Here is a 19,114-nt window from a genome sequence, read left to right as displayed (position 1 = left end):
TTTCTGGGTCTCCTCCTTTAATGAGCTAACCTAACCCAGCAGCTGAAATCCCATCAACTCAACCAAATCCACCTCTGGAGATTAAAATATCATATTCACCACGTAAAGACATTTCTCTGAGCTCCCGTGAACCTCATGACTAGAGGAAGAGTCAGCAAAGCCATTCTCCCATGGCAGAAAGTCCTGTTACCCCAGAGCTGGAAACAGCCCATAATCAATCTATAATTAATCTCAGCTCTCAGGAAACCTGAACTTGTTTCTCTGGTGACTCCTCAGGAGTTGTCCCAAATGGTCATTCAGGGGTCCCACCAAGAGGTCCCCAGCTGCCCTGTGGGAGGGTGGGCTGCACTCACAATTAGGAATTAAGGGAGAGACTGTGAAACCCTGATGCAGGATCACAGATTTTTATAAAGTCCACACCAGAGCACCACTGGATACACAGAGGTCAGAAGAAATGCTGTGCTGGATCCCTCTGGGCTGAGTGTCATGAACCTGGGATTTCTCACGTTCTGATGGATGTGACCTTGTCTTTTCCCTTCTCTTCAGTGCTTTGAAGTTCAGAGCGCTGTGGAAGGACACCTGACTCACACAGTGCTCATTCCCTTCCCCGTGGGCCAAACTTCCCAAACCCCAGCTGATGCAGCCCAGTCCCCAGGAGAGCTGCAGGAAGCACCTTCCCTGACCCACTGGAATGGCTTTCCGGGGGAGAAGTCTGCAGAGGGGCAGGGATGTGCTGGGGATTCTATTCATTTATTTATTTAACATTTTAGTTGATTTAATTCAGAAAACCCTGAAAGGCCCCTCCCCCTCATCCTGCTCAGGGCAGGGGTTGTGGCCCCGGGCTCCTGCACAGCTCCCAGCACTGGCTGCTCACCATTACCATGGAATTAGTTGGGATTTTGACATTCTTTTGATGTCGCAGCTGCAAAAGGTGCAAAGACGCTTGACACAGGCAGGTACAAGACACAAGAACCAGTGAGACACCAGACTTCACAGAGGGAGGCACATCCTGGCACAGGCTCTGGGGACTGAGGGGACCTTTGAGGTGTCCCAGCCCACCCTGCTGTCCCTGGTACTCACCCAGCCCGTTTGCACAGTCGTAGAAGTCAAAGCAGTGCACGGTTCGATCCATCCCGTACGGTCCCATGAGTGTCCTGCGGGAGACAAGAGGAGCAGCTTTCTGTCACCGGCCAAAAGAAGAACAGAGGCACAAGTGCCCAGCCAGCACACACAGAGGCACAGTGTCCCCTCCACCCCGGACACTGCCCACCAGACCCTGCAGACAGCCAGGCTGAGGCACAGCCCCACTGCTGCACCCACGCGGGCAAAAACCAGCCCCGAGCCAGCCCCCCCGAAGTTCACACAGATAAATGAGAGAATATGTGCAGGGCTCAACATCGTCCTCCCCACCCAGCAAATCTGCTGGACCTGTCTGTGATTCATTACCCCAGATTATCAGGGCTGGACAGCTGTGCAGCTCCCGGGAAATGAGATCAGAGCTTGGACCTGTGTTCTGGGAATAAACCAGTTTCACAAACACAGGCAGCCTGTAAGGAAGACAGCCCGGCACAATCCACTCCCAAGGTTTGTAATGCAGGCAGAGGGTCTGGAAAAGGGGATGCAAAAGCTGCTGAGCTGCTCTGAGTCCTGCCTGGTCTGGTGGGAGCTTCTCATCACAAGCCAGAGCAGGTGGAAGAGCATCACACAGCTGAGATTCCCCCGAGCCAAGTAACTCCCCAAAACATCCCACAGCCTCCCCCTAAACACCCTTAGGCAAGGTCCCAAATGAATGACCCCAAAAACACCCTGCCCCAACCACAGATGCCAGACTCCAAACCTGGGACCACCAGCACTTCTCCTTGGGCTCCTCAGGATGGATGAACCCAGACGTGAGAAACCCCAACCCAGATGTGCCAGGTGGGAAACCAGGGGTGAGGAGCTCCCAAAACACTCCCCAGCATTTAAGTTGCAAGAGAAAAGGTGTTTCCCAGTTGATATCAGGTCCCCGATCTGAACACAGATGACGAGGAACAGCACCGTGGGAAACAAGAGGCTGCTCCAAATCCAGCAGGATGCAGGATAAGAATAACCCACAGGGACTTCCCAGGAATCCAAAATGAAACTCAAAATATCGAGCCATCCTGCAAAGCCAATAACTTCCACCTCTAAGATTCGGACCTGAAGCGTTTTCTCCTTGTTAAAAAATGTCCCTCCTCGCTATCCTTGCACACTACTCAAGACTGAACAAACAACTGGCCACATCTGGCTATTGAAAAATGGAGCTCCAAGCCATCCCAGGAAGGCAGAGCAGCCCTGGGCCCAGGCTGGTTTCATCCCTCGCCCAGGATTTTCAGGGTATTTTGAGTAAATCACTGAGGAAATTCCCCGGGGCGAGCCCCAGGCGCTCAGGGCAGGCTGGAAGGCGCCATACGGATGCAGCTCCAGCGGAGCAGATGCCTCCTTGATACGATCAACTCTTATCATCATCCCCCTGCCATCACCTCTTATCATCACCCCCGCTCCGAGGCACGGCTGCCCAGCAGCCCCGAGCTCTGCTAATGCCACGAACGCAGAAAACCCAACCAGCGACGGCGTCCTGGGCTCTTGCTGCAGCCCCTGCCTCTCAACCCCACTCCCGGAGAAAACAGTGGAAGGACTCTGGCTGGAAGTGGAAGTCACGGGAGCCCCAGGGCCCCCTCCCCATTCCCACCCCAGCTGGGGGAGGTTACCTGCTGATGATGATGGCTCCCTTGTAAAGGACGGAGACCACGGGCATCCTGCCGGCGCTGGCAGCCCGGCCCTGCCAGGCACCAGCCACTCAGATTTGGCAGGAATCCGTTAAAGTGATGGGGGGGGAAAAAAGGGAAAAAAAAAAAGGGGAGGTCGGAGGGCATCACGTGGTGTCCCCGTATGCATGTTAATTCCACCCAACATTAACACAGATCGGCTCAAAACAGCTCCAACTTTAGATTAAAGCTTACGCAAGCCGGAGCCAGCGCGACCCATCCCAGCGCCTTCCCAAAGCGGCGGGGCCGGAGCTCGGCCAGCCCCGAGCAGGGCTGGCCCCTCACCCTCACCCTCAGCACAACGCGGAAATTACTGGGATGCATCGCTGGGAATGGCCCCTCCAGGGATGAAGGGCAGGGCTCGGTGTGGGACGTGTGCTGTCGCCGTCCCTAAAGGATTAAAATCCGTAGCGAAGCTTTGGAAGCAGTAACAGGCTGCAGCACTCAGGGGGCTTAGGGCTGATGTGGATTTTTGTTTTCTTTTAGCATCTTTTCCAGCCCACAGTATTTCCTTCTTCGTGCAGAGCGAGTTTAGTTGTTCCCCTGTCTGCTGGGAGGTCAGAAGCCTGAACTGCCTTTGAACAGCCTCTTCCATCCCTGTCTTGGTGCACATCAGCCAGCTGGAGAAGCAGCAGGACCCCTGTCTTGTAGGATGGGGGATGGAGGGGTGAAAAAAGATTATCCAAGGTTTTCCAGTGAATGGGAATGAACCTGGAACAACCCACCTCAGGGCTTGGCAGGAGCAGAGCTGCGATCTTGGGGGAAAAGATCTGGTGACCTTTTCTGAGGAGGGAAATATATTCCCCTGCACCTGCAGGAAGACACGGGTCCTGCATCCCAACCAGCTCTGGGGGACATCTAAGGTCACAGGGAAGCTCTTGGCCCTGACTCCATCACCGGTGTCCTCCTCGTGCTGTTCCCACAGCATCTCCGCAGGCTCCTGGCCAGGCCCCATTAGTGGCCCTTGAACTCGTTAGCGGAGCACCGACTGCACCCGCTGTGGACGTGCCTGCCTGGCACTGCAGCTCCTTGCCAAAGCATTCCTTGAGCCCTGTGCTGTTGGATATCGCTGCTCCCACGTGTGAACAACTGATTTTATCAGCAGGAGCTTTCCCCATGGCCGCGTGTGAAGCCTCGCTGGGCAAGTGCAAGGTGCTTCAAAACAATGGCAGATTGGAGAAGTTCTCCTGCATTTTGTCTTTTTTTTTTTTTTTTTAATTGCTTTCATTTGGGGACATTCAGATGACATATAAAATCTGAGTAAATTTCACCTTCAGGTGGCCAAAACTTTCCTAAAAATTAAATTATCTAGCTAAAAAAAATAAAATTTGGATGAGTAATGCCAGCTAGACAAACATAGATGCATCTGGTGATACATTGTGCACACCCCAGCACAGCAAGATGTGCCCACACCTGGTTCATGCCCTGGTCAAGGCTTTGGCCAAACCAGTCTAAGTACGAGGGGTGGTACCTGGGGCCATCTCCAAATCTGTTGGATGCTGCAGCCTTCAAGAGCCTCACATCAGCCCATCCCCTCAGCGACCCAACAGCAGGGAGATGCTCTTTCTCCTGCCATCCCACAGAAAATGACCAGGGCATGGAGAGCCAAAATTAAGGCAGGAGGTTCCGACACCTGATGACCACCAGCTCTGGCTCTCAGTGACTTGTTCAAGGCCAGCCAGGAGGTTCTGTGGCAGAACACGCACAGAAATTCAATGCTGGGGTGCGGAACCCTCCCTCTGTGCCTGTTCTACAGCAGGAGCTGTTCCACACCAGGGCACAGCTCCCCGTGGGGCAGGAGAGTCCTGGCACCACGCCCAGCTGGGGATGACCTTTCTGGGCACCCTCACTCAGCAGCCTCCTGCCTCTCACTCTCAGGATCACACTCCACATCCTCTGATGCACCAATAACCATCCCGGTCAGAGGAGGAGACATTTCCATCCCACCACCAAAATACCGTGTGCAACCTTCCAAGATCCTTTGGGACTCTGCTAATCCATTGTCACACAATTACCCCCTTGATTCACGGGCCAGGGCCTTGGCTGGAATAAATCAGGGATGCTGAAGGGAAGGGATTGCACAAGCACCGGAGGCAACAGCAACGGGATAAAGCTGAAGCACTGGCACAGGTTTTCCAGAGAAGCTGTAGCTGCCCCAACCCTGGAAATCTCCAAGGCCAGGTTGGACGGGGTCCATCCCTATGACAGGGAGTGGAATGAGATGATCTTTAAGGTCCCTTCCAACCGAAGCCATTCTGTGACTCTTTAAGGTCACTTCTCTGACCAGTTTCAGAGGGGCTGCAGGAAAACTCACTGGAGTCAGGCCAACTCAAAACTTGCAGGGAAATGGGGAAATTTTCCTGCCTGGCACTTCAGTAATTCACCCACCCTGATGTCTGCCTGTCAGGGAACAATTTCCACACTCAGGGTGATGCCATGATGATTTTTTGCCTTTTCTTTTATACCCCTTTTATATACCTTTTTACAGCTTTTTGTACTCTTAGTGGTTTTTAGCCTACATTCTTAGGCTTATTTTGTCAAGCCTAAGGAGAGTAAACATCTTAGAAGCCTCGTAGTTAGGGATCAGTGTGCCCCAGACCCCAAGGTCCTCTCCAGAACACATTCTGTAAACTAAGATAGATCCATTCAGGAGGAGGTTCCTTGGGGAGGGGGGCTCATTCCTCATTGGGGAATCTTTGATAGATCTGCTAATTAGTGAGACCTATAATAATATACCAGATCTTTTGGGGCTGTGCATGGCAGGGTGCATTTCAGCGCATTCCACCTGGACGTGTGCACCTAAAGATCCTTAAATACCAAGGTAAAATCCCTTTTTCCCTTCTAACCGTGTTTGACTCTTGATTTTAAGACCAGGAAAAGGCATCAAGGGTTAAACAGATGTGTTTGGGGCTCAACACCTTCAACATGAAGTCCTTCACCTGCCCAGCCCTGGGATTCCTGGTCCTTCCCACAGGGTGGGATGTTGCAATAAACCACACGCTCGTCCACAAGTTGGTAAAAGAAATGAAAACCAAATCCAAGAGGCCCTCAGGGAAGAGGAGCAGCACTCAGCTTCCAACCTTCTCTCCAAACACTCAGATCCTCAATTCCATCCTCTGAAACAGACACCGACCCTGGCAAAAGCATCAGACACTGCTGCTGCTCCTGTTCATTAACGCCTCTCTTCTCAGAGGAAGCTTCAACAGAAACAATTCAGAAGATTTCCAGTGGTTTAAAACTTGGAATCGCATTCAGGAAGGATTTATAAGCCCCCTAGGACCTGCCCGAGGGTCCCAGGCCTAGTTTGTATAACCAGTGTTGAAGGCAAACATCCCACTGGCAAAGGGCCTGTGCTGTGTGCTCGAGATCCTCACGGAGCTGGGTCCCAGCTGAGCAACTCCGAGTTAATCCCGGATTCTTATCCCAGGGAACTGCTGGTGAGACTTCAGATTTTTAAATAAATGAGAGAATAGAAGGAGTATGAATCAAGAACAAAGTAACCCCACGGGGCTGGAAAGCAGATAAACACATGCTTCACTTGTTTGTCCACTTTTTCATCGACTGCTAGAAAAATGAGTTTAAAACTCATTGAAAAATGATTTTTTTTTCCAATGGAAAAATTATTTTGGCTTGAAAAATATATTTTTAATAGAAGTTGAGTGAAACTGTGTAAGTCAGCTTTACTTAACACTACCATTTATAAGCAGGGATGGGTGAAACTGTAAATGGAATCAAAATAACTCTTGGAGCAGGGGCACAGAGTTCAAAATGCTGACAGCACAAGTCAGGTGCATTTCCAGTACATTTTTCTGAGAGACCATGAAGAGGAAAGTGTGGGAGAGTGAAACTGGGAGCACTGGGGAGAGGCACAGAAACCACTGCCAAGAGGAAGCAGTGGAGAAGGTGGTGGTGATGGATTTGGGGTTCAGAAGGAAAAGAGGGGAAGACAATGGCTGAAACGAGTACAACCAATGGTGAAGCTATGAGAAAAAATAACTCAGGCCTGCCCTTGTCCTTCCTACCTGGACAACAAGCAAACAGAGCTGGGGATAAGAGAGGAGTGATGGCTTTAATGTCACTGGGAGTGTTGGCATCACGTGGTTGACATGTCCAGCAGAAAATGCAAAAAATCCCACGGGAAGACCTCAGTCAAGGCTCATCTCTTGTGAAACATGCTTCCATTTGAAACTGAGGGCTCAGTGAGTGCTCCCCCAGCCAAACAGCCCTTCCCAGCCTGGCTGCTCAGGTGGGGTGACCTGGGTAGCCCAAAATGTTCCTGTATTCCATAGCTGTGCCCAAAAATTGTTGTCTTGAGCCAAGACATGGGGTCATCTCCAGGTCATGGTGAGGCTGTACAAGAAATGGAGCCCTCGGTCTCCTCAGTCATTCCAGCCCCAACATCGAGGATAAAGCCAGGAACCAGGAGTGGGGAGCAGCTGAGGCCAGGCATGGCGAAGGGAAGGGAAGGGAAGGGAAGGGAAGGGAAGGGAAGGGAAGGGAAGGGAAGGGAAGGGAAGGGAAGGGAAGGGAAGGGAAGGGAAGGGAAGGGAAGGGAAGGGAAGGGAAGGGAAGGGAAGGGAAGGGAAGGGAAGGGAAGGGAAGGGAAGGGAAGGGAAGGGAAGGGAAGGGAAGGGAAGGGAAGGGAAGGGAAGGAAGGGAAGGGAAGGGAAGGGAAGGGAAGGGAAGGGAAGGGAAGGGAAGGGAAGGGAAGGGAAGGGAAGGGAAGGGAAGGGAAGGGAAGGGAAGGGAAGGGAAGGGAAGGGAAGGGAAGGGAAGGGAAGGGAAGGGAAGGGAAGGGAAGGGAAGGGAAGGGAAGGGAAGGGAAGGGAAGGGAAGGGAAGGGAAGGGAAGGGAAGGGAAGGGAAGGGAAGGGAAGGCTGTGGTGACAGCAGCATCCCCGAGCCTGCAGGGAGCCTCTGTGCACGGCTGAGCGGAGGAACAGGGTCCAAGTAGGTTTGCGTGGGTGGGAATTAGAGGTGGAAAGATCCTGCCATGGAAGTGAGATCTGTCTGAGGCCTTTCAGCCCCGGAAAGTGGCATTAAGAAGGTTGGAGGCGGCAGGGCTCACCCGAGCAGGGCACTGGGTCACGGTCTCTGCCATCATCCCACCGACTCCGGGAGCAGCAGCGGGAGCCACGGGCTGCCCAGGCAGCAGCAGGAACATTGGATCATCATTGAGTGAGTTCATTTCATGACACAACAAAATTAGCGTAGGCTGCAGAGGCTTTTACATCTGATTAGAAAACGGAAAAATGCAACTGTGCTGCTTGCAGGATCAGCTACAAAGTGTTGGGGATAAATAAAAAAATCAATCAGCTGCTCTGGAGCTGGGAAGAAGCTGCCCACGGTCCCAGTGCTGCCCACGGCGTTCTCATAATAACACCCATGGAGTCACTTCAGATGAGCTCAGGAGATCAGAGATGTTCACAGACAAGTCTGAACAGAAGAGGGAACAAACAATCATGGAATACCAGGTTGGAAGGGACCTCAAGGAGCACCTGGTGCAACCTTCCTTGTCAGAAGCGTGGTCTTAGATGAGACAGCCCAGCACACTGCCCAGCTGGGTATCCAGCATTGGGGGATGCACCACTTCCCTGTGGAGGTGATTCCAAAGGCTGATTGCTCCCATTATGAAAAGTTTTCCTCTTGTGTCCAGCTGGAACCACCCCAGGAGTAACTTGCACCCAAAGGAAACCACAGTGCCAAAATTCCTGGTGAAGGAAGCAGGCAGGTCCTACAGGGAGCACTCAGGGATGGGCAATCCCACGCTGCCATCCCAGCCCTGGGCTCAGCATCTCCCCTGGAACCCACCTGCAGGTGGGCAGAGGGTGGCAGCAGGTGAAGCCAGCCCTGGCTGGGTGACACTGCTCCTCCAAGCCCATGGTCCTCGTCCCCATGAGCAGGGCTGCCAACCATGCCACATCCCTGTGCCCACACCCTACGGGCACTTTCCTCCTCCCCAGGACCATGTGGACCCCAGTACTCCTTCAATCCCTTCCTCTCACCCCCTGCAGCTGCAGAGGTCACAGGGTGGCTCCTGGGCAGTGCTTCCCCCTCCCCACTCCTTCTGCTGGTGGGTCACCTCTCACTCCCACCTGAGCCAGGCTGCAGATGGAGAGGTGAGGAGTATTTGGTGCCAGGGCAGTTTTCTGATGCTTGTTCCCTCCTTCTGCTGGAGGAAGGTGTGTGCACCTGAGGCTGATGCATATTCTCACTCCTCAGGGAGGAAGGTCCCTTCTCCCAGGACATCTGCCACCAAGACCTCGGGCAGGTGGAGGTGCCACCCCTCACTGCTGGCCAGGCTTTTCTGTTCTTCAACCGCTTTTATTGCCCTCCTCTGAACTTCATCCCTATTTTCCAACATCCTTCTCAGCCAGTGGATTTCTTCAGCATGAGGGATTCATCCCAATGAACCTTTGGTCTCTGAAAGTCAGATTTCTGCTGCCCATCACCTTCACCCCCAGGCAGAGAGGGGCTGGCAGAAGGAAGCCGATGCCGCCTGACAATTATGCATCAAGTCAACAATGGTGGAGCATTTTCTGGAGGTTCTTCTTGCTCAGGGAGAAGATGGTCAGTCCATGGGCACCTGCCTGGAAGAGCTGCTCCTGGAGACTGCTGGGGCTTGGAGAGGTTAAACCACAACAAGGGGTTACAGGCCTTTTCCCACGGACATCAACACACAGCTCTTCCCATGCTGTTCCAGAAGGTTTTGATTGGGGAAAAGGCAGAAAGAACCTCTTCAATTAGCCTGTCTTGCAGTAATTAGGAGAGACTGTTTAAGGTAGAAGGGAGGTTAGGCTTGGTCTGCCAGAAGTTTTTAGGAAAGGCGTTTATGTGAGAGCCCAGCCAAGCTGAACATCCATCAACATCTGCTCCAGCCCAACCCTTGGATGTACCCACTGAGATGGGGATTTACACAAACACAGTCACATGGGAAAGCTCAAACAGGCACCTTCATTTGCACCCCAGCAGCTCCAAGGTGTGGTAGCACGTGTCCCACAGGGAAGCCTTTCTCCTTCCTCCACCTCCTCACCTTCCCATAGGGTGGGTGAGGCCTGCTTGGGGCCTGGTCCTGTGGCCCCAGTTTGGGTGTCAACTACTGTGAAGGGTTAACAGGATTATAAATCTCCCTGCCTGCCTAAATCCCCTGGGCTGTGGGATTGGGCTGGTTATAAACTTATTAACAAGGGCTGGTGGGGGCTGCAGGACCTGCTCTGCCGGCCTGGCCACCCTCTGTCCACCGCGCACTGACGGGAGAAAACCTGAGAACCATGGCAGGAAATTCGCCCAAGTGAATCCATAAAAACAGAGATGGAAAGAGAGAGGTGAGGGAAATGGCTGGGTAGGGAAAGATGGGAAAACCACATATTTTGGGAAAGATGTCAGAACATGCTGCTGAACCAGGAGCGCAGCTCTTGGGAAGAGCTTTGAGCTGCGAACATCCCCGTACTCCAACCCAGACCCTGGCACAAGCCACAAACAGGCAGCAATAACAATTCCAAGAGGATTGGTGGAAGTGCCAGGCCAGTCTTGCACGCGGCCACGCCTGGTGAGGCACTGGCAGCGGATCCAAACCCACCCGGAGCACACAGAGCGTGGTCCAGCCACGAGACCTGGCACGAAGGTGCCACCGGTGCCGTTTTATTTCCTGCTGGCTCTGGCAAAGCTCCTGTGCAGAATCCACCGCTGCAGAACTTGCCTGGAGCTTCCAGCAGCCGCTCTCCGAGAGAGCCCCGTGGGGTCACACCGGCATCACCATCGGGAGAAACCGGGAATGAGGGATGAGCCGCTGCTCCAGCCGCGGCAGTCACCACCCCCGCCCTGATGCTGCCGGCTGAGGCTCTGCTGACGGCTCGTGTTTATTTATTAAATTCCTATTTCAAACTCCAAAATTAATCTTTTAATCAGCGGCAGGGCGGGGTCATCCTTATCGGAGTGCCGGGGAGGTGTTATCTCCCCGCCATCTGCTCGCCACTCTCCGCCGCGTCCCGACGGAGCCGGCAGACAGCCGGACACCAGCCAGCACATCTGGCAGCCGTCACACGTGGGGGACAGTCCCCCTGACCACTCCTCTCCTTCCCAACCAAACACAGCCTCGTGGACAAAGCTGAGGGAGGCTTCGACCCAGAATTCCAGCATATGAGCACATTTGGGAGGTAGAAAACGGGGTTTGAGCATTTTTGCCTCGCAGAGGCAGGGCAGCAGGGCTTAGCAGCCCCGTGGAGCCAGGGATGCCCAGGGGACCCCAGTGAGGGCACGGCGCTGCTCCCACACACACGCCACGGCCCCACAACAGCAGCACCCACCCCACGCGGTCACGCCTGTCCTGCACCACCTCCTTCCGACCGGCTACTGATTCTGCCTTTTCTGCACCCAAAAGCAGCAGGGCAGCATCAACACAGCAACTCAAGGCACCCTCTCGGTCGCAGTCACCCCGGGGTGCTGCCCTCGCCACCCTGCCTGCACACCCCCAGCCCTCGCTCCAATGACCTACTTCAGCCGGAGACGGATCATGTCCCAGCAGCGGCAGGATCACGGGCCCTGCTGGCTTCAGGGTGCCCTGGGCTCTTGGTCTCGGCTGCGGAGAAACTCAGGTCTTGCCAGCCCAAGAAAGCCTCCGCCACACCCCGAAGTGGCCCGGAGACCCCCCCGGGGCCCACGCCGGCTCTGGCTCCGGCCCACTGACCCCCAGTTAATCGGCTAAAGCCGCACGCTCTGAACCCTGGCCCCGGGCAGAGCCGCGCTCCCGCCGGCCCTCTCTGCCCTACATAGACATCTGCAGCGCCCGCCGTCACCTCCCGTCCCCTCCGCCGTCACCTCCCGTCCCCTCCGCCGCCCTCCCCGCACCCACCGGGGCCCTGCTCCGCACCCGCCCCGCTCCCCGGGCAGCGGCACGGTGGGACGGGGCCTTCCGGGGAGGTTTTGTCAAAGGGGAGACAAAGCACCAGAACTGCAGCAGGAACACCCACAACTGCTCGCAGAGGCTGTAGGTGCTTCCCCAGTTGCTGCCTGGAAAATAAATCCCCTTTCCCACCCCTGGCCGATACCGGCCTCACCTATGCGCTGCTCCTGGAGGTGCTGTGGGACCCCCACCAGACCCTGCCCCAAAATGAACCGAATCAAACCCCGCCAAAAGCCGCGGGGTCATCGAGCGCATCCTCCCGAACGCCATCCATCCCTGGAGAACGGATCCCAGGCTCCGAGGGATGCCCGTGTCCCTCCCGGTGCGGCGGCATCCCGGCCCGCTTACCAGTAAATGAGGGAAAGCCCATCGAAGCGCTCCAGGGCTCGGCCAGGGGGCTGCAGGTAGGACATCATCTGGGACCGCCGGTCCCCCCTCAGGGCTGCCTGCTGCCCGGGGCCATGGGCTCGGGGTGCCAGCGGCTGGCAGGGCTGCCCTGCACGGCTCCCTGGCACGGCTCCCCGCCGCAGCGGCTGCAGCTAATCCCGGGCGGGCAAGCATGTGATCGCCCCTCTGCCGGCCCCCCAGCTAAACCCTGCCGGGTTTAGGGGCCGCGGACCCTGCGGTGCGCCTGATTCCAACCAGCGGGGCCGAGCCACCCCTGGGCTGGGAGCCACGGCCACCACGGGACCCCCACGGCAGCCAGCAAAGCGTCCCATCGCCGTGTGCCACCGCTCTCCCTATCCACCACGGCCCCATTCAGTAAACTGAGCATTTATTTTGGCATAAGGACCCCTTCGCCCTCCTACCAGAGAGCTCCCCCTTCACCCTGCACTTGCAGTGGCTGCTAATGATGGTTATAATCACTAATGGTGGTTATAATCCATGGTTAACCTGCCACTTTAAAGACAATTGTTGGCGTCTCTGACCTGCACTAAGCCTGGGCTGTGGCAGCACTCAGAGCTCCTCTCTTTCCTGGCCACTGCAGGATCATTTTTTAAAATATTATTTATATATCTATATATATATATTATTTATATACATATATAATTTATATTATAGATAAATATATTATTTAATATGGGGCACAATTCTTGCATTTGGGTATTTTCCCCCCCTCTTTAAGGTTTTCTGATCCTACCCCAGCAACCAAATTATCCTTTAGTCTGTTAGGAAAGCCCTGGGAGTGAGCGCTGGTGGGCCGATGGAAACTGTTTGGAGTGGGGTATTATCCTGGAATGTGAATTATCCCAGAGCAAGGAGGCCACAGCCGGCCCAGTCATGTTTGCCCACATCCAGCTGTCGGTGGGATGGACGGACAGCAGGATGGACAGACAGGTCCCTGACTTGGGGCAACGGAAAAGTCCCAAATGAGCACCAACCCACCGCATTTTGTGTGCTTGATTTCTCCCTCTCCCCATCAGCCATGAACCCAGGGCAGCAGCCGGGGCTGGCCGGGACCTGGGGATTAGGTGAGACCTGGGGATTATGAAATGCATCTGTCTGTGTCCGGCATGGCCTGGGAAAGCCACCAGCCTCAGCAGGGCCAGCTCCTGTGTTCATCGCTCCCCCCAGCCCCAGGTAATGCTGGCACATAAAATCATGGAATATCCTGAGTGGGAAGGGTCCATTGGGATTATCCAGTCCAACTCCCAGCCCTGCACAGACACCCCAACAACCCCACCCTGGGCATCCCTGGCAGCGCTGTCCAAACACTCCTGGAGCTCTGGCAGCCTTGGGGCCGTGCCCATTCCCTGGGGAGCCTGGGCAGTGCCCAGCACCCTCTGGGGGAAGAACCTTTCCCTGATATCCAACCTAAACCTTCCCTGGCACAGCTTCATGTCATTCCTTCAGGATGGGACACTTGGGGACCGGCTGAGGAAAACACTGAACAGCAGAGGCGGTGGTGACCTGTCTGTCCAGCCACTGCTCCCCAGCCCTGAGCCGGGGCACTCCACGGGTGTTGGGCCTGGCAGGGTTGGGAACTCAGTGGCGGCTGGTGGCATGTCCAGCCAGAGCACCCATGTGGCAGGAATCGGGACACCTCGATGCCTGGGGTGAGCGCAGCCGCCCCAGCCCCTGTCACTCGCGCTGTGACGGAGAGCAGGGAGGGCCCGGGCAGCCGCCCCGGAGGCCGGGCCGTGCCCGGGGTGCTGCCCCAAGGCGCTGCTGCCGGGAGGAGGGGGGGAATTAAGGCTGGTCCCTCTCGGCATCCTTTGCGAGTGACTGTGCAGGATGTGCCGGTGCCAAAACCCTTTTCACCTGTCGCCTCCCAGCCTGGTGACAGGTCCCCTGAGGAGGCACAGCCCTCCGCCCAGAACAGCCGCCAGCACCTTGTCCCGATCCCCCTTTAGGGTGCAGCTCTGCTTTAGGGGCCAGCCCTTCAAAGCACCCCAGCCCAGGACCCCCATCCATCGGGGCACACCATGTGCTTTTGGGGTGCTTTTGGGGTGCACGCCCTTCCCAGCCCAGCGATCCCGAGGGGTGCTGGTGTGGGGAGAGCCGCCCGCTCCCAGGGCTGTCGCAACGCGGGCCCGGGCGGTGCTGGGTGTGAGCCCCGGGACTGGTTTGTGCCGCCGGGAGAGGACGGGCGCTGGGTTTGCCGAAACCGCGGGGAGCGGGCGGGCGCGGGGTGCCGGGAGCCGCGGCCGGCTCAGGGCTGGGCCGGCCTCTCCCAGTCTCACCAGTCGGGATTGTCTAAGGCAGTGTCACCCCGCTCTGGGGCAGGACAGCACCCAGCAGCCGCGGGGACGGCGGGGCCGCCCGGAGCCAGCCCCGGTGCCCCTGGTCCAGCTCTGCTGAGGCAGCCGGGGCACCGGGGCATCATTTCCACCGCCCTCCCTGCAGCTGCCGGGAGCCTGCCGGCTCACCCCGTGGATGTGTCCCGCTCTTGCCCACAGCCCTGGGGGTCACAGCATCCCCCGAGGCGGGCTCTGCGGTGAATCACGGCGACGTGCTGCGGGGCCAGGCGTGCCCTTTCCCCCCGCGAGTTTCCGCGCTGGCGGAAGCGGGGCATTATCTCCCTCGCCCATCACAGGCAGCTGCCCCTGGGTGCGCTCCAGCTGCATATTTATAGAGATGCAAACATTACACCCCGGAAATTCCCAGTCTTTACATCACAGGCCAAAGCCTGCAGTGAAGCCCTGACCTTTTTCTTCCTCTCGATGTGTTCTGGGGGACTGTGACAGAGAGGTCCCAGCCGTGGGACGTCCCAGTCAGGACCATGGGTGCTCAGGGCTGCAGCATCATGCCGCTGAGGGGCAGAGGGGACACCAGAGGAGCTGGATACCCCTGGAAATGTCCAGGGCCAGGCTGGACGGGTCTTGGGGCAACCTGGTCTAGTGGGAGATGTCCCTGCCCTTGGCAGGGGGGAATTAGATGAACTTTAAGTCCCTTCCAACCCAAACCACCCTGTGATGATTCTATGATGATGATGACACCAGTGTGTCCCCACTGGGGATCTGGGACCCCATCCCTTCATGAGACAGGAGAATAAGGACCAAGAGAAGATGCCGCTGTCTCGGATGCACATCATGATCTCAAAATCCAGCCCAGCTGTACGGTGTTCAGTGCCATTCCAAGAGTCATGACTGGGGACACAGGACAGGGACCTGCCAGGATGGATGTGTCCCCCCTGGCCACCCCTCAGCTTGGTGCAGATGTCCCCATGCCTCCCCAGTGCCTGCTGTGTGCACCAGCACCCCAAAGCCACCCACAGCTCTTCTGCTCCGCACTGTGCCGGGAGGATGAGGAAGAGCCAAACCCAATTTATTCCATGCTGCATTTTCATGCCAAATGAGTCAGAGCACCGGCCTCTCTCAGCCTTTGTTTTGCTTGGCTGCCTGCACCCGCTTTCGCTTGGTGTTTGTTCAATATTAACTCCCTTCATGGCACTTGGGCTCAAAGCAGCAAGTGCAGCAGAAAAAGCCACTTCCCTGCTGGGACAGGAGCTTTCCCATCCTTCAGCATCAGGAGCGATGCACTTGTTTTATTCTATTTACTTCTTACAGTTCGAGGAACCCTGAGCTCGGTCCTTTGAGCCACCACATCCCACCAGACCCATCTAAAGCCATCGGGGCTGGCAGGGGCTGTGGGCTGACTGCTGATTTCAGAGCAAAACGAGCCCTAAACGGAGCTGGGGGAGGTTTCGCCCGGCACAGGACCAGTTAGGAACGAGCACGGCCGCATTCCTGCGCACGTGGGAGCCGCCGGGAGGAAGCGGCGGCACGGAGGTGTTTCAGTGCCCTGCTTTCCTGCCTTGCGAGCAGGAACTCCCTTTCCCACCCCAAACCCCTGCCATGGGGGCGAGCAGCTCAGCTGGGCCCTCCAGGGGCTGTCAGAAAGTCCCACCCAGAAAATAAATGAGGTTTTGGCTCATCTGCTGCTGTTTGTGTTCCATCGAGCTTTTGGAAGAGATTTTCGAGTTGTTTTGCCTCAACCCCCCTCCATCAGAAGTCAAATCCAAGAATTCTTCATTGAGGAACATTGCTGAACAGCTGCCAGGGCTGATCATCTCCATGCCTGGCTTCTCTGTTCCAATGGGTCCCCACAACCCCTCGGCACTGCCACGGTGCCTTTTGGGGCTCGCGGGGAAGGAGATGCCACCACCCCACTGCTGGCTTCACCCACCCAGCCCTGGTGCCATCCCGAATCAGAATGGGCTGCGTGGGGTGGGATGGTGGGACACAGGGGGATGGCCAAGCCCACGGCACAGGTGTCAGCAGGGAACGAGACCCCCGGAGCAGCAGGGTCAGCCTCAGCCGGGGTGCTGGGGCTGGCGCAGGGTGGAGCAGGGTGTGGGATGCCACAGAAGGGCTTGCCAGGAAAATGTCATCTCGTTGCATAAAACGTGCTCCTCTCCTGCTCCACTCCTGCAGCAGCAGCAGCTCAAGAGATTCTCACCCAGGTTAAGTCAATATTGCCACATTGCTGCCTCTGTCGAGGTGCTCGGCCCCATGGAAGGAGCTCTGTGGGTGTTTTGAGGGCTGGAAAGGAGCCAAGAGAACACATCTGGGTGGGGGTCCTGGTGCAGTGCAGCACCCTGGGGCTCGGCATCCTCCCACGAGCCCCCTGCTGCCCCGCAGTGGGGCCCACACCTGCCTGGCAGCTCCCTGGGCACGGGGGGCTCCTGGCTGGCAGCACAGCTCTACTGCTCCACGCTCAAGAGGCTCCAAGGAGCTGGTGGCACCGGGTCTGGATACCGGCACAGGGTGCGCCAGGCCTGGCAGCAGCAGGAGATGGGAGGGCACGGAGCACAGCAGGGACCAGCTGCATCAGTAAAGCCACCAAAAGGCTCATTTGCAAAATAAATGCCACAAACCCAACCCTGGCAGACCCCAGCCAAGGAGGGAACCTCAGCACGGGTTGTGTGGTGCTTTGGGCAGGCACCAGAGCCTCAACGAGAGCTGCCAGCACCCCCAAACCACAGGCCCCCAGGTCCCCAAAAGCACCCTGTGTACAGAGGCTTTGTGCAGTGCCTCTGATCCCGAGCCAAGGTAAAGGCAGAATACCTGGGCAGTTTACATAAGACAGAGTTTTCCACTATGCCGCAGTTTCTCTCCGCCTGGTGTTTCACCCAGCAGCTGCAATTTTGCTGCTCTCAAGGGCATTTGCACACAAAAATGAGCCACGCCAGAGATGCGGGGAGATAGGAGGATTAAGGCTGCAGAACTGGCGCAGGAGGAGATGGAAAGCAAACCCCTCTGGTAGGCAGAGGCATTTCATCCCTAAACCTCTGCTCACCTCCACACAGGGTTTAAGGAGGGCGGCTCTGGGATGGTTCTGGAAGCTGGAAGAGGAGCAACCGGTCCTTTGAGCATCCAGAACATGTTGCTGCAAGAGACTAGGGGGGATTCAAAAAACCAGAAAGTGCTTCTAGTGCTGAATAAAGAAATAAAAGCAGTCAGGCTGAGTTTCTCCCTCCTCAACCCCCCCAGGATCAGAGGGAGGATGGGGATGCAGGTGCTGCCTGGGCAGGTTGCATGGGGATGCTCCCAGCCTCCGAAGGAACCACAGCATCTGCAAAATCCTCCTCCCAAAAAAAGTATGGGAGCGTTGGTCTGCTCCTCAGCATGGGCAGGAGCCTGGCACTGATGTGTGGCCACAGCAGGGAGCGTGCCAGGCTGCAGGCACTGCCAGCCCACAGGGATCCACGGCTCTTGGGGATCAGGAGAACGGTTCCTACCTGGGGATTCTCACAATCGATTTGGAAGTAAGAATGGAAGCTGGGCACCATGAAGACAAAGCCACACCCTGAGTTATAGCTAAAATGGAGCTGGTACCACAGCTGGTAACAGGGAGAGCCCAGGAACGGCCCCAGCCAGAGCGGGGTCGGGCCCCAGCCCTGGTTCTGGCTGTTTGGGGCTGCTGTGGGAGCTCTGCCACTGATGGGCTGCTCCAGCCTCACACCAGCAGCCCCAGCCACCAACAGGGTCCGAGTTACACCCCATGGGACTCAATCCCAGCAGGACCCTGCCCAGATCCACCTTCAGCACAACCTTGCCCTCCTGAGAGTGTTTTAAATCCATCCCCGCTCGCCAAAGGCTCCAAGGTGCTTGGCTGGATGAGGCCATGGGCACACAAAGTGCTGCTGTTTTGGGGGGTTGACAGCCTGGCCCTGAGTGGGTTCAAGGCTCTGTGGGGCACTGCCTGTGGGTTCCAGCCTCACGGCTCAGCTGGCTCCTGATCACCCAGAAGGGAATGGCAAAGCCAGGCAGCGTGGCCAGTGCCACAGAGCCTTCAGCAGGCTCAGCTCCTGCAGGGAAACTGCCTCTCACCCCCTGGAGGTAGCCAGGAGGACAAACCACGGCAACCGGGATGGAGGAGGAGGCCCAACAAACACACACAGAGAAAGACACACAGGAACACGCAGACAGACGCACACAGACAGACAGACAGACACACACACACACACACACTTGCCTTGCGCTGTCGCTGCCGGGACCCGCAGCCTCCCCGTGCCCCAGGCAGGCGCAGCCGGACCCAGGCAGGAGTGTCCGGCCGGCCGGAGGGCTCTGCGCTCTTTAAGGGCGCCCCAGCGCACAGGAGATCCGGCACACGCACGGGATCGGGATCAATAGGTCACAGCCTGCACTGACTTGCCCACGGAACGAAAATCAGCAGAGGATTTGGGGCTAGTGGGGAAGCTACAATCAGGGCTTTAATCCTGCATGGGCACAAAATCCCAGGATAAAAAGGCCAGAGCTGGTCCTAATTGCTGACTGCTGTGTGCATGTGTGAGCAAAACCTCTTAGGCTGCGGGGGGCCTGGGGGAGGCGTCTCAGTGCCTTATGGGGTCCTTTAGGTCAGGTTTAGTTCTGTAAGATCTAAACTTAGGTTTAGATCTGCAACCTAAATTTAGGTTTAGGTCTGTAAGATCAAGTCCAGCCACTCCCTCAGCACCATCATATTTGCCACTGACCCCTGTC

General features: G+C 56.5%; 1 protein-coding gene across 5 annotated transcripts in view; it reads right to left on the bottom strand.

The window, feature by feature from the left end:
• Positions 1-18,700, bottom strand: part of LOC116452088 (syntaxin-binding protein 4-like) — a 54,658-nt gene extending 35,958 nt beyond the window's left edge. The window contains exons 1-2 of one of the 5 annotated variants that reach the window (XM_032126227.1): positions 18,609-18,700; positions 1,081-1,154 (exon numbers count right to left, since the gene is read on the bottom strand). In XM_032126227.1, the coding sequence (XP_031982118.1) occupies positions 1,081-1,147 (67 nt within the window). In that variant the 5' untranslated portion in view covers positions 1,148-1,154; positions 18,609-18,700. Of the gene's footprint in view, positions 1-1,080; positions 1,155-2,729; positions 3,016-11,279; positions 11,417-12,035; positions 12,207-18,608 lie in introns of those variants that run through there. The other 4 variants (XM_032126228.1, XM_032126224.1, XM_032126226.1 and 1 more) reach the window with 4 other exon arrangements.
• Between the last annotated feature and the right edge of the window lie 414 nt (positions 18,701-19,114).

The sequence above is a fragment of the Corvus moneduloides genome, chromosome 16 (assembly GCF_009650955.1).
Source record: "Corvus moneduloides isolate bCorMon1 chromosome 16, bCorMon1.pri, whole genome shotgun sequence".
NCBI lineage: Eukaryota > Metazoa > Chordata > Aves > Passeriformes > Corvidae > Corvus > Corvus moneduloides.
Note: the sequence above shows the minus strand (reverse complement) of the source record. Positions and strands in the feature narration are given on the sequence as shown.